Below are 13,668 nucleotides of genomic sequence, written 5' to 3'. Positions count from 1 at the left end.
GAACGAAACTGAATAAAGAGAGACAGAACAAGGCAAACATGATACGTGTTTTTACTATTTTCCTGACATGACAGTCACTTTGAATTAAACATGAGCAAGACAGTTTGTGGTAGAGATGCTGCTATGTCATGTCTATGAAGAATTAAAGTATTTTGATTCTTCTGGTAATCATTTTAACTCAAAAGTCTATTTTATTTGTTCCATTAGAAATATTTAAAATAAAGCTGAATTGTATGCATTTATGTAACACTGATATCATTTACAAGTTCAAATAATTCCAAGAACACTGCAAAAAAAAAAAAAAAATCAGCAAGCACTCGGTGACTGTTTGGTTGGGTGGCATGCAGCACCAACGGGTTACAGGTCCTCTCTCACCCACTTGGATTTCTTTAAAAAGTATGTATTACACCTGTATCCTAAAACAGGCTACTAGAGAACTTAGGGGTCATTAGAATAGGCCGAGAGTGTCCAATGTAAAATCATTAACACATCAATTACCTTTCTATGCTATTTTTCATTAGCATTAATGACACTGCTTTCAGAAGAGGGGTATTCTATTAGGATTCCCTCTCACTGGAAACAGAAAAGCACCACTAAAGCCATTCTGAAAGCAGCAATATTCTCTGTTAAACTTCACGTAACAGCGTCACCCTCCAAATATGTTGCTATTTAAGGGTCCTCAGTGTCACACATTAGTTTCCGTCACGCTAAGACTGAGCTGCCTTTCAGCTCTCCTCTGCATTAGCCGGGTCCTTCAGTCGCTCCACGGTGTTGTAGTGCTCTCCCAGACCGTAGGCATGACGCATGTAGCTGCAAACAATGACAAGAATATATTCTGACTCATCAAGTTGGAGAAATACTTAGCATAGTTTATGTACAGATAAAGGCTTTCCCGTCTGCAGCTGCTTTCGTGTGCTGAGTGATGGCCAAGATGTTATCAGTTTAACAACACACTGCTACATGATGAAGCCAAAAAGTCAAGTTGGCACAGCACGTCTGGAAATATCAATTACACTTTCCTGGTGACAGCAACAATATGCTCTAACAAAGGTTTTCAGTTGTGATTTTGCATATTTACAAATTACATTAAAACTGTCAGCCGTCAAAAAAAAAAAATACCACAAATCAACTCATACTCAAATCTGAATGTAAAATAGGTACGACTACATTCATTGTTTTCAAACACTTTAATTATGTTTTAGCAAGCAGGCTGATGCTACTCAAACCCAAAACAAAATGTGAAAATACATGCAAATGTTCTTACACGAGAGTGACGGGTTCGCTGTCATATTCCTCTCCAATTTTTATAGCAGGGGAGTCTGCCTGGATCACTTCTATTGGCAAACGCAGAACTTGGGTCAAAGCTCGCAGCTGTGAAATCACAAAATTGTGTGAGTGAAAACTAAAATGAAATGAATCACAATGTGGAGATAGGTGACAAATTAAAGGAAAAATCTGAATCCTTCACTGCCATAGTGAGTAAGGTTGTGGTGCGAGGGAAGAGTCACTGCAGATTAATACAAAATATGTTCCAAACACCAAATGAGGGAATATGTTTTGGAACTATGATCTTCATCCCTCCAGTAGAGCTCCAGAGATCTGGGGAATCAGTGCCATTGGTGGTGTGTGGTGACCGTATAGCTTACTAAGACACTTCATGTGATTTTTTCCTTTAATTTGTCACCTGTCTGTAAGCATGACAATAATTTAAAAGAGACTCACTTCCAGTTGTCCTCCCCAGGCTGCCGTGTGCTCCACATCACTGCAGTATTTCTCAAACTCATCTGAAAGCAAATACAAACACTTGAATATACATATTGTGAACTAAGTATACACACAGGCTACTTTTGCTTACACAACTGAGTTCCCTTTTTACATTTTATTACATTTATACCAATGACCAGATTGCTTCTGTAAACCGAAACATAGGCAGCTGTACCTGTTGTGTACATGTCCCCAGTGTTGGGGTTGGTGAGGAAAGGCAGGAAGTCATCAGCATGGCTTCTCATGTGCTCAGCAGTGCGAGACCGGAGCTCCTTCACACTCATGGTTAACCCAGGCTAAAAACAAATGGATACAAAATAGAACCTATAATCCTTATGTATAACATTTCATAATAAAATATGTATATACTTGATGGACAACTGCAGAAACGTCAAACTTTACTTCTGCTCATCACATTTCTGATCATGTAGCTACAGAAATAATAATGCTTTAATAATATGTACCTGTGATCGCTGTGCCAGCTGATCTTCAATGGCTCGGTACATGCAGTGGCCGTCAGAAGAGATCTCCTTAATCTGAAGCTTTTGCTGGGCGAGTTTCTGAGCCAGTTTCAAACCCTCCTGGTGCCTGACACCTTGCAGGTTCTGCACCTCGGCCTCTGCTATTCTGCTCTCTCTCTCCTTCTCCTGGGCCGCCTTCTTGTCCTAAAAAGAAATGTGTCAAAAAATGCATCGAAAAAGTGCCTTAAAATATGACTGAAATTAATTTTAAATCAAGCCTAAACAGATTACCAATCATAAATTTAAAACATATAAAGGTCATGTTGCTATCTAAGGTAGCGCATTTACATACTAATCAAAATGTTGACTTTTATGAACAAGAATTCAGGTAAATAAGAATTTTAAATGACATTTCATTTTAAAACTCTATCTTACCCTTCTTTTCTGAGCCTTGGTTACTCGTGGCTGTTTGGCGTCTTCTGGTTCTTCGCCTTCCACTTGTATGTGCTCCACTCCATTTACCACCTCCTCCACCTTGTAACAGCAAATAAAAATTAGGTTGCGTTGCTCGAGTTGATCTAATTCATAGACTGGAGTTTAAATACTCTAAGCAGAAATAATGAAACACAAACATAAAATGTGCTGTGCTCAGTGTCAAAATGCAATTACAAGTCAGTTTAGTTAGAAGCAGAATGATTTTTAGACATATGTCAGCAAAACTTTGTCCTGCACTACTATGGTACTGCTGTGCAATGACACACTGCATCTTCTAGTATGTGCTTTAAAATAACAATACGTGACACTGTTGCAAAATAAAGAAGTGGATTTAAAGACGTTTCATATTTATTTAAAAGTCAGATGGAAGCTATATCTAAAGATAAACCTCTAAAGTACAGTTGTTCTAGAAAGTACTCGTATCCCTTCGCTCTCTCTGCACTTTATTGCAGAGTGTTAGTTTTAAATTAATAAAACTAGGACAACTTTTCCCATCAATCTACACTCAATGACCCACAATGAAATTCTGTAAAAGCACAGGAATATTTTTTAAGAATCAAACTGTAAATGATTTGCCAGTCTTTGCAATATAAGCTCTTACCTTTGTGTCAGTTGTAGATTTGAGCTGCCTGATTTCTTCCTCGTGCTTCTGACTGAGGTCGGCCTCTAGCTTGGCGATCTCCTCCGTCAGCTGTTTCCTCCGCTTCTTGTCGTTTTTGGGGACGGCATTTTCATGCTCTGGATTTTAGCTGAAAATGAAACGCAGATTGACAAACAGTCCAGAACACAACTCTCAGTCGGTAGTAGATATTGGACAGAAAAATAAATGAATTGGCATAATGGCCAATATGAAGAACACGCTCACTGGTGGTGTTAACACATCTTAAACTTCATTACGGATAACAAGAGACTAAAATAAACACTTTTTTAACATGCTGTGTCTATATGAGTACAATAATACACCCTACATTACACTGCATAAAAGGTGTACGGCTAATCTCAAATCTAATTTACCTTCTGGCAAGCCCCCAGTCTGTTTGATCACATATGACATTTAGCACTCAGCAGGTGATGGACATATTTTGAGTTAAGTTTTCGGAGGATGGCTACAGTCATAAAACATTTGAAAGTTTAATCTAGTAATAATCTTCACTTGATTCTGTGCTAATTTTAGCTCAAAACTACACTTACTGACAGCTACTGGTGGAAAGCCAACTGACATAAGTGGACAATAATCTGGTTTCCCTCAGAACTGTCTCCAGTAAAATGACAGCAGCTACTAACAGTGGCTAGAACGGGGCTAAGCTCTAGGAATTAAAACAAGACGTGAAATATGTAAACGAACTGACAGCAAAAGATGAACTTTCAATACAAACAGCTAACAGAACCAGCTACAGTTAGCTACCCTGCAGGTCCTTCTTCTCCTTGCGGTGCTGCTTCACCAGCAGCTCCTCTGGTGTCTCCAGCTCCTCCATGACTGGAAGCTGCTGCTCCGTTTGGTCAAAGACGACACTTTACGAGCTTCATTAATGTGAAAATTGTACAACCGAGTTAAAGCGTCGTTGCTATAAAATAAAACACATCACTGGATACACAAGATAAAAATATACAGTCCACAATAAATAAAACGTGCTGATATGGCCTTATCCGGAAGAGCCAAGACAGCGGGGTGGAGCTTTCTTCTTCTTCGCCTGATTAAAATATAGCTATACCGCCACTACCTGGGATGTTGGTGTATTACACATCCAGCCTGTCACAGCTATATCTATGGTCACAGCACCCAGCTGTCGATAAAAATGTACTTTCACCCTTACCATTTGCCTAAAGATCTCTTCAACTCATGTGATAAATAGGCCACTAAGAAAACACACGTGGCTCAATATACAAATGACCTGATTTGCTTATTTAATCTCATTTCTTTTTGTATTTGAGAGAATGTGAACAGCTGACACAAAATGTGTTACCTTGTTCTTCTTATCTTATAATTGCACAAACATTACCTCACTTTTTTAATCATAACCTAGATAATGAACATTCCAAGGAGTCCCAGGAAACACTGAAAACTTCGGAAAGGTATGAGCATTCTTGTGAAATGCTGGATAGCTTTGCTTCTACAGGCTTCTAAACAACATTCAGATAATACTTTCTATAAAGGAAAAAGAAAACTTTAGTCTTGAAGTGGACATGTATAGTGGTGACTCAGTTCAGGATGAGCTCAGTTTTATTGATGTAACACCAATTCAAAAGAAAAGTCATCTTAAGGGACTTGACATTATAAGGTGAAGAACTTAGAAAATTCACTCTGTGATCATTGTCCTTTAAAGCCACACCTGGATTACATCAGTGGCTGGCAATGTATCACCAGCGGAAGAGTTCCAAATCTTATTTTGCTCAGTTTTCTAAATGCCAGCTTTTTTCAACTAGAAAAACAGAAATTAGATTTTTTTTAAAAACATTGTCTGTATAGCAGAAAAGAAGAAAATTTACCCCTGTGCCATAAAGCAGCTGAACTAGTGCAATAAATCCCAGTGCAATAACTCCTGAACCTGTACATTTAGCATGGGCTATGCAGCTTTGGGTGGGTTTGTGCAATATTTGTTTATTTATCTATTTATTTTCATACATATATAGCACATATCTTATTCAGTGTATTTATATATATATATATATATATATATATATATATATATATATATATATATATATATAGTATCTTATCTGTTCGTATCGTTTTATCCGAAGAAGGAGATGCACTCAAAAATTCGTTGTACGTTGTACCTATGTCCAATGACAACAAAGGCATTTGATTGATTTGATTGAATTTGCATGCTGCGTTACATTTTTGTTCAGTAGCCTATATAAAGACGGTAAACAAATATGCAAACATGTAAATTTGCAACGGGTTTTTAAACTAAATTATTTTGTCCTGTATTTAAGATGCATGGTGGATAAAAACAGTTTTCCCAAACGCAGACTTCTCAGCTGCTGTCGGACGGAGACGTGCCGTGTGACGTGGCACGCGGAGCGGAAGAGCTTGTTTGTGTTTTGGTTCTGAGGGGAAGTTGCGAGAGAAAAAAAGAAAGGAGGAGACGTGACGGGATTGTTGAAAATATTCTCTTGGTTCCCCCACACCACCTCGCTACAGCGTCCCGGTTTCCGAGTGTAAATACTACAGCGGCGGTATTCAAAGTTCCGAACATCGTCGGCTCTCAGGTATCGTTACTTGATGTGATCCGACAAGTTGCGGTTTCCAGCTGGCTCTCTGACTAACGCTGTCATCGGTGACTTCGCTAGCTTAGCGCTGTCGCTAGCTGACTCCCGCTAATGTCGGTGATGTTTGATTGCTTAGGGAATGTAAAAACACGGGCCTTTGTCACATCCTATGAGTCCAGCTCTTGCTCTTGTGTGGTGATGGGGTGCCATTTGAAATCGGCTAGTAAATGTGTCGGTGTAGCATGTAGCTTGTCAGGCTTTCAGTGACTTTGCGTCGCTGGCAGCTAAATGGGTGGAATCGGGTCAGTGGGTGGAATGCTAACAATGCTAGCACGCTAATGTTTGTTAATTGAGGGTTTGGCTACTCCCTTTTCTGTAATATTAGCAAACCAGCGCCAACAACCAGTAGTTGACTTTAATAACACCACGTAGAAAAGGCAACATTTCGTTTTATGTCGTTAACTGTCTTGTCGTTTTTTGTCCTTTTCTTTGTGAGGCTAATGTTTCTGCCCTGTTACTAAGCTAACACTAGCTGGCAGCATGTAAGCTAACTAGCTGGAGAACAAAAACAATTTGGAAATGGCGTCCTCCCTTTAATATCACAATAGATAGATAGCATCTGATAACGCCCTTAAGTGTGTTTATAGTCAACTGACGACAGTTAAATCGAAGTATTGTGTGACCATTTCAGTCATGCAGTGCGCAGTGTTTGTTGACAGTCTGTGTCATGAGTCAGAGTAAAACAGCTCCTGTTTTCGTTGCAGTTCCCTGTGTATGCTTATTCCTTGCTTTTTCAGGATTTTTTCTCAAAATTTCTTGGGGAATATGAAGCTGAAATGCGTGGCCTAACTACCTCGATGATGACCTTATGGGGCATTTTAGGAGATTTGTTTACCAAAACCTTTAATATAGAATGATTTTGCTATTCCCTTTCCCAAATGTACTTTTTATGTTATGAACACAATTTTGCTGGATATATCAATTCCGTTTATAACCTAAATCCCTTATTATGTAGTCACCAAGTAAGAAGAGCCTTTGTTGTTACAAAATATTTGCAGATGTGAACCAGCTACACACAGTTTTTTTTTTAAAGCATGCGGCATAAATATACCTCATTTAGTAAACTAATTTGTAGAACTAAAGGTATGTCCCAGTTGTAATCTAAATTTGCGATCAAGACTTTTTATATCTATGCTCTTATGCATTGAAAATCAAGGTAACCTCAGCAGTCGAGAAGCCAGAACTTGACAGATTGGCACCACAAGTGATTACACACTGTGTGAAATGTAATTATAGCCATATCCACTCAGTTATGTAGTTGTTAAACATAACATAATAAACACCTGTAGATTCTAACAGTTATATACAATGGACTTGCAAAAAGAAATGGATGTAGAACATGGTATAAATGGTTAAATGATATTATGTACAGCTCACAAAATAATATAGTGCATTACAGTGTTTTCATAAGTTGTGGCATCAGAGTTTACCATAAAGACCATAGCTGTCATAGATCAACACCTCTGACAACAATATCATTAAATTGTGGCTAATGTGGTTAACAAAGGTAGCCATTGTAGTTTATTGCATTACACAGCGTATGTGATTCTAATGGTGAGTTTGGTAGGGGGTGCACGGTGAAAGTCATGTTTGTGGTCGGAGAACACATTCCCCGAGTCACGCTCAGGACAAATTCTCTCTATAAAGCCAGACATAGACTGTGATTATGTCCTGACAACAGCGGCCTCTTTTTCTAAAAAGTACAAATTAGTGAGCAAGTCATTCCTAAATAAGTTACTGAGCAATGCATGGTATGCATCCATACAGCAGTTCTCGTAGCTAAAAAGGCTTGAGCCATGTGGGTGGGCCGTTCTCCCACTCGCTGTCACCGTTGTCATGAATTACTGTTGTGGTTCACCATTACAAGGCTTTCTTTGCTTTCTGTTACTGTATGTGGTTGTAGGGCCCTCTTTGCTTCTTTAATGTCATCCATAAAGAGAAAGTTGACAAGACATGGCTACCATAACTGTGGTAAATTCCCCCATCGCGGGTTATCAGCTAAGAAAACTAATTCACGTAATAATTAAAATTCAAAGACAAGAATTTTGCCCTTTTGCATGAGTAAAAAGTAACTAAAATAATGTTCCAGACGTTGCAGCGCAGTGTGGAATTTCTGTAGAAACTTGTTTGTCTGAATTGGCCTCTGCAAAACTTGTAAAATGCACAACATACCGAAGTGAGACTACTGGGCTGCAGATTGATTTGAATGTGTGAAAGTAAGGGAAAGAGATGCACCATTCTTTTTGAGCGGGTTCTTTTGAGTGGCACTGTGGGTCAAGACAGGTGGGTCTCAACAAGTCAAAATAAACTGCTCACAGAGAGCAGTGCCACCATATTGAATAACCTCCATTTGATCTATTTGCCTAATTTTTCACCAATTTGGATGATTTAAAAATAATAATGATTTTTGTTTGGAGATGGAAGTTCTGTGAATTTGATGCATGATTTTTTTCTAAATAGCTGATGAAAACCTACTTTTTTTACATATAAAATTAAATGTGCACACTAACTATTCTACACTAATGTTGTTCAGCTGCATTAGAAGGGCTAATATTTGCATTTTTCATTCCATATTTTAATTGGAATTCTAAACATGTACAATAGTTTGTGTTTATTAAGACAAACTCATAAAAAGGTCGTATTTAGTTTAGTTAAATTCAGGTAATCTGCACTTGGGTAGATCAGAATTGCTTCTTTTTCCAGTGATGTATTTAATGCACTTTGCAGATCGAGTCCTATATCCCTACTTCCCTTTAAATGTTAGGTACTAAAAACCACCCGTAGTGCCCACACAAAATGATTAGTATCAGTATGTTTCATTTTTTCCGCTTCATTTTGCGAAGTAATACTCTATGTCTCACAGAAGTGTTTCATATCGGAAACCAAATCTTTTGTTCCATTTTGAGACCTGTAGAGTCCCTCATCATATCAAAACAAAGACAAAAAGTGTCTTATTTTGAGTAACTCTTCGCAGCTTAAAAACAAAATGGCTGCTGTTGCCATTTGTCTTTGCCAGTGTCTGGGTTAGCTGTAGTGTTAACTGATTCTAAGATATGTTCTGTTCTAATTCTCGAAAGCTGTGAAGGTATTTACAGTTTAACATGGGTTTATTACTCAGTTATCAGATAACATGTTTTCTCTTGCGTCTTGCAGCAGAAGTCCTGATAGTGAGGTTTGGCACACAGGATACCAGGGGATCTGACTAGGTCATGGCCAATCGAGGAGGAGCTACAAGACCCAATGGACCCAATGCAGGGAACAAGATCTGTCAGTTTAAGCTGGTGCTGTTGGGGGAATCCGCTGTTGGGAAGTCTAGCTTAGTGCTCCGCTTCGTCAAGGGCCAGTTCCATGAATTCCAGGAAAGCACAATAGGAGGTGAGCGTCTTCTCATCACACTGGGCTTCTTCTGATAAGCTGCCAGTGTTTTGTAGATCAAATAGGTTTTGTTTTATGTTTGTGGGAGTATGTTTGTGTTTGAATTAACCAAATTTCATTTTCATTTGAATTAATTATTTGAGTTTTAGGTATTTCTGCAATTTTTTTATCTTATTTTCCAATGTTTATGACCTGTTTTGTTTGCATTGGATCGTAAAGAGTATGATTGTGGTGTTGATATTGTGCGAAGCTGACACACCCTCTCGCCTCATCCTGTCCCTACAGCGGCCTTTCTCACCCAGACAGTGTGTCTAGATGACACAACAGTGAAGTTTGAAATCTGGGACACTGCGGGTCAGGAGCGTTACCACAGTTTGGCACCAATGTATTACAGAGGAGCACAGGCCGCCATCGTGGTCTACGACATCACAAACGAGGCATGTTAATGAGTCACTGCCCAAGTCATTCATACTGTTTTTCCCAACAGTCTGACTTTAACTTGTACTGATGATAGTGACACACATTGTACTCAGAGTCCTTGCATGACACGTTCAAGCATGAAACGACATGAGGGTGCTGACAAGTGGCACAATTTGTTCTTTTTGCAGGAGTCCTTTGCACGGGCAAAGAACTGGGTGAAGGAGCTGCAAAGACAAGCTAGTCCCAACATAGTCATCGCTCTTTCAGGCAACAAAGCTGACCTGGCCAGCAAGAGAGCTGTCGACTTCCAGGTCAGACCAAACACACGGCACCTCGCCAGTCAGTTTTTTTTTTCATTTGCATATCTTGGGAACACTCGTCTCTGATATCTAACAGATATCTGTGGTTCTGTTTAATGTGGTTCATCTAGAATAGACATCACAAATGAATAATTAGTCTCTACAGCATGACTCTGATTCTTAATATAATCTTTCAACTGTTTGTGTCCTTGGCCTGAATGCTTTCTTGTGTGATTATGTGTTGAAATTCATGATGTTTACGTGTGTTAACAGGACGCCCAGTCCTACGCAGATGACAACAGCTTACTTTTCATGGAGACATCGGCCAAGACATCTATGAATGTGAATGAGATATTTATGGCTATTGGTGGGTAACTCTTAAAACTTAATTCATAAATTTAGCCTGTGCATGTGTAAAGTATTAACCAGCGTTAAACTGAAAAATCCTATTGGTATTTGTAGAAAGTATTTAATCTGATTAACTGGAAGGTTATGGTTAATCTTGGGCTAGAGCAGTTTTTTTACATTTGTAGCTTCTACTCCCTGAAAATAAACAGTTTATTTTATTGTTAACTTTGTTTTGTTTTTTCCCTTCAGCAAAGAGATTGCCAAAAAGTGAGCCTCAGGCTGCAGGACCCAACAGCGGCAGGAACCGAGGAGTGGACCTGACAGAAGCTGCCCAGCCAGCCAAGGCTCCATGCTGCAGTAACTAACATGAAGAACACCATCTCCCCGACCAACCTGTATAGCAGTAACTAATGCGGCCAATGCCCCAAATGCCACTGCAGTTACTAATGCAATGTGTCACCCATTCTCTGAAACAAGAAAAGATGCCCTCTGCCCCCTCCAGAGCCCCAAACCCCTCTTTTTGTAGTAGCGAAGTCAATGCCATTACACTCATCTTTCTTCGTGGCTCTGCCTCTTTTCCTCCGTTACGGTTCTGCTGCTACCTGGTGAAGCCTCCTAACCACTCTGTCTTACTTTCTGCCATCCAGCTTGTTACATCTATCAATTACTATTGATAGATAAGTGATCGCAGATGTTATAGACATTAGAGCACCCTGCCTTCCATTATCTTCCCTCCCCAACGTGTAGATATGAGGTTCCATTTAGAGGAAGTGATCACTTCCCATTTCTGGGATAGCTTAAGACTTTACTACTGCATTTCTAATACCAGTCTTCTGTTTTTGTTCATTTTTTGATAACTTTGTTAATTATTGTTTACTATGATTTTGTCAAGATTATGGATGCACATACCTGTATATTTACATGGTCTAAAAAAGAGAAACAAAAACTGTGTTACCTTTTTGTCTCCAGTAGCACAGGAAAATGTCTAGCAGAGAAGAGGAGTGTATTATTGTGAATCTGAGAAAGAGGAAAGGCGGAGGGTGGAGAGAGAGGAAGAGAGGAGAGCTCTACAGCTTTCTCTTGTCACCGGGACCCTTTTATCTTAAAAACAACGGGGGACTGAAGTCCTTTAAAGTCTCTCTCTCTCTGAGTCCCTTTGCCTTCCCTCTGCTATCCATGTCCTTTCCCCTATTACACCCAAAGTAGCACTAGTGTACATTCTCTTACACCACCTGTAGGCTCCACTGTGGGGCCATGCCTGCTTGTAGCTGTCCTTAGTGGCATTGTGCAATGTTTCACAGTATTTACTCTGTGAGTTGACTGTCTGCAAGAACCGATGCAGCACAGCAAAACCCCCAACTCCACCCAGTTTTCTCTACAACAAGGCACAGAGAATTCTGAGGTACACTTAGGTGTCACCACATGCCCATTTCCTGATGCGTAGTGTCCTTTGACGAAAATTGTGTAGGCCATTCATTTACGGTCATACTGGGGTCTGTTGGGTTTCTGCCTTTGGATGATTTAGTTTAAGCGATTACCTTTTCCATTTTGTCACTGTCGTTGGACCGCTGCTGGGTTTGCAATGGGTAAAAAGCAAAGGTGATGGTAGTGAGTGGGGAGTTGCAATATGTAAGGTTGAGTCGTAATTATATTGGAATCATAGTTATTTGACATCTCCTCTTGATTAGGAAGTGCTTTAGACACAGTTATGTGTCGGTATGTACAAACCGGGCCTGGGCTGGCTGGCTGGTGATGGATTTCATTGACAGACTTACTCACATGCACATTTATGTGTGTGTATGTTTAAACACACTTTTGCACAATGACACACACGCCATTGACTTCTTTCCTTGCGACCCCTGTCAGACCTAAACATCATTGTACGTCAGCACACACACACACACAGTCTGTTACACCTCATCCTCACCTGTTGAGCACACATTTGTGCTTTTTTTTCCTGTCCCTGCAACTCCCCCAATGCACATTGTTACACACACACACACACACACACACACTTAGAAAACTTCTAGTCAGTAACTCTTTTTACAGGTCTGTCTTACTCATGCCTTGCACTAATGATGCTCATGAATATATCTTGTCATAATTTCAGCCAGTGTGATATAAATATATATATATAAATACAAATATAAATATATAAATAATATACTGTAAATAGGGTGTTGCAGTGTAGTCTACCTTTTTTCGATTTACCAGTGACAGGACTAATGCTTGCTAGGGAGTTGTCCAGATAATCACAAAAAAAACTGTACAGTTAGCAGGAAAAAAACAGCTACAATCTGGGTTTGGAGTTTTGTTGCTGTTTCTTTTTTTTTCCACACAAATGATTAAATTATAATCAGTGGTGGTCTTTATAAATGTATGTAGTGTTATTAACAAAAAAAATGAAATTGCATTTATTTAGTCGTCTGTCTTGTACCTTTTTCTCAAAAGAAAAAAAAAATCCAGACATTTTGGTTGATATTTTTTAACATTATCTCTTTCTTGCATTTTTCCGAATCTTTTTGTTTTCCTTTCTGGATGGTATAAGGCTGCGATGCCTTGTCCTAGTACTCCTCCACTGGTTGTAAAAGCACCAGAGGAGTCAGACACAATACAAAACAGTTTGAGTGTCCATCTGTCTGCCGCTCCATAACATCTCAGTAACATTGTGACAATATTGTAAGAACAGTATAACAACTATCAGCTGGCGTGAGGGGGATTCGTGAATAAATGAATTAACACATAATAGGGATGTAAATTGTATGGGTTCTTTTTTTTTCTTTTGCTGTGAACACTTAATTGCAGCCGAAAACATTTAAATGCAAGCATTTTACAGTACTGTTATGTAATGACCAAATAAATACTGAAATAAATTTGATCATTTATTATTGTAATCTGTGTGTGTGTGTGTGTGTGCATGGACTTACTGGCATTTTGTCAAGGACTGCACAGAAAATAATTACTCTTTGTATTTTTTTTATCTATATCTTTATACTTTTGTCAAGTCGAGGTTTTGACTCGTTTACTGCTTCACACCAACCTGATAAAGGCTGATTGATTAAATAAATAAAAAAAATCTTTGTTTTCTTTGACCTTTAACCTAATGTTAAATGATGAATTCATGAGAGTAAATTGTTCTATTATCAACTAGTTTCCATATGTTTAATGATTGGCTGTAAGATGGCATTAATTGTAATAATGGTGTTAATTTCAGTGCTTCCTTTATGTTGCAA

General features: G+C 38.9%; 2 protein-coding genes across 3 annotated transcripts; one reads left to right on the top strand and one right to left on the bottom strand.

The window, feature by feature from the left end:
• Positions 1-35: 35 nt before the first annotated feature.
• On the bottom strand, positions 36-4,420 carry otud6b (OTU deubiquitinase 6B). Its single transcript, XM_022209659.2, is given in 9 exon segments — positions 36-810; positions 1,265-1,371; positions 1,723-1,784; positions 1,940-2,060; positions 2,229-2,429; positions 2,661-2,759; positions 3,322-3,452; positions 3,455-3,469; positions 4,126-4,420. Coding segments are annotated over 9 exon segments (891 nt in total). The 5' UTR covers positions 4,196-4,420; the 3' UTR covers positions 36-725.
• A 1,323-nt stretch (positions 4,421-5,743) lies between these two features.
• Positions 5,744-13,329, top strand: rab5aa (RAB5A, member RAS oncogene family, a). 2 transcript variants are annotated; one of them, XM_022209661.2, is made up of 6 exons: positions 5,744-5,933; positions 9,150-9,368; positions 9,654-9,805; positions 9,977-10,099; positions 10,361-10,454; positions 10,685-13,329. In XM_022209661.2, exons 2-6 carry the CDS (start codon positions 9,203-9,205, stop codon positions 10,798-10,800), a joined length of 651 nt encoding a protein of 216 aa, XP_022065353.1. In that variant the 5' UTR covers positions 5,744-5,933; positions 9,150-9,202; the 3' UTR covers positions 10,801-13,329. The 2 variants fall into 2 exon arrangements, with proteins under 2 accessions (XP_022065353.1, XP_022065352.1); XM_022209660.2 differs by having other exon boundaries at positions 5,747-5,933; positions 9,147-9,368.
• Positions 13,330-13,668: the final 339 nt, after the last annotated feature.

Source organism: Acanthochromis polyacanthus, chromosome 11 (genome assembly GCF_021347895.1).
Source record: "Acanthochromis polyacanthus isolate Apoly-LR-REF ecotype Palm Island chromosome 11, KAUST_Apoly_ChrSc, whole genome shotgun sequence".
Lineage (NCBI taxonomy): Eukaryota > Metazoa > Chordata > Actinopteri > Pomacentridae > Acanthochromis > Acanthochromis polyacanthus.
The sequence above is the reverse complement of the archived record's forward strand: the minus strand, read 5'-3'. Positions and strand labels throughout refer to the sequence as shown.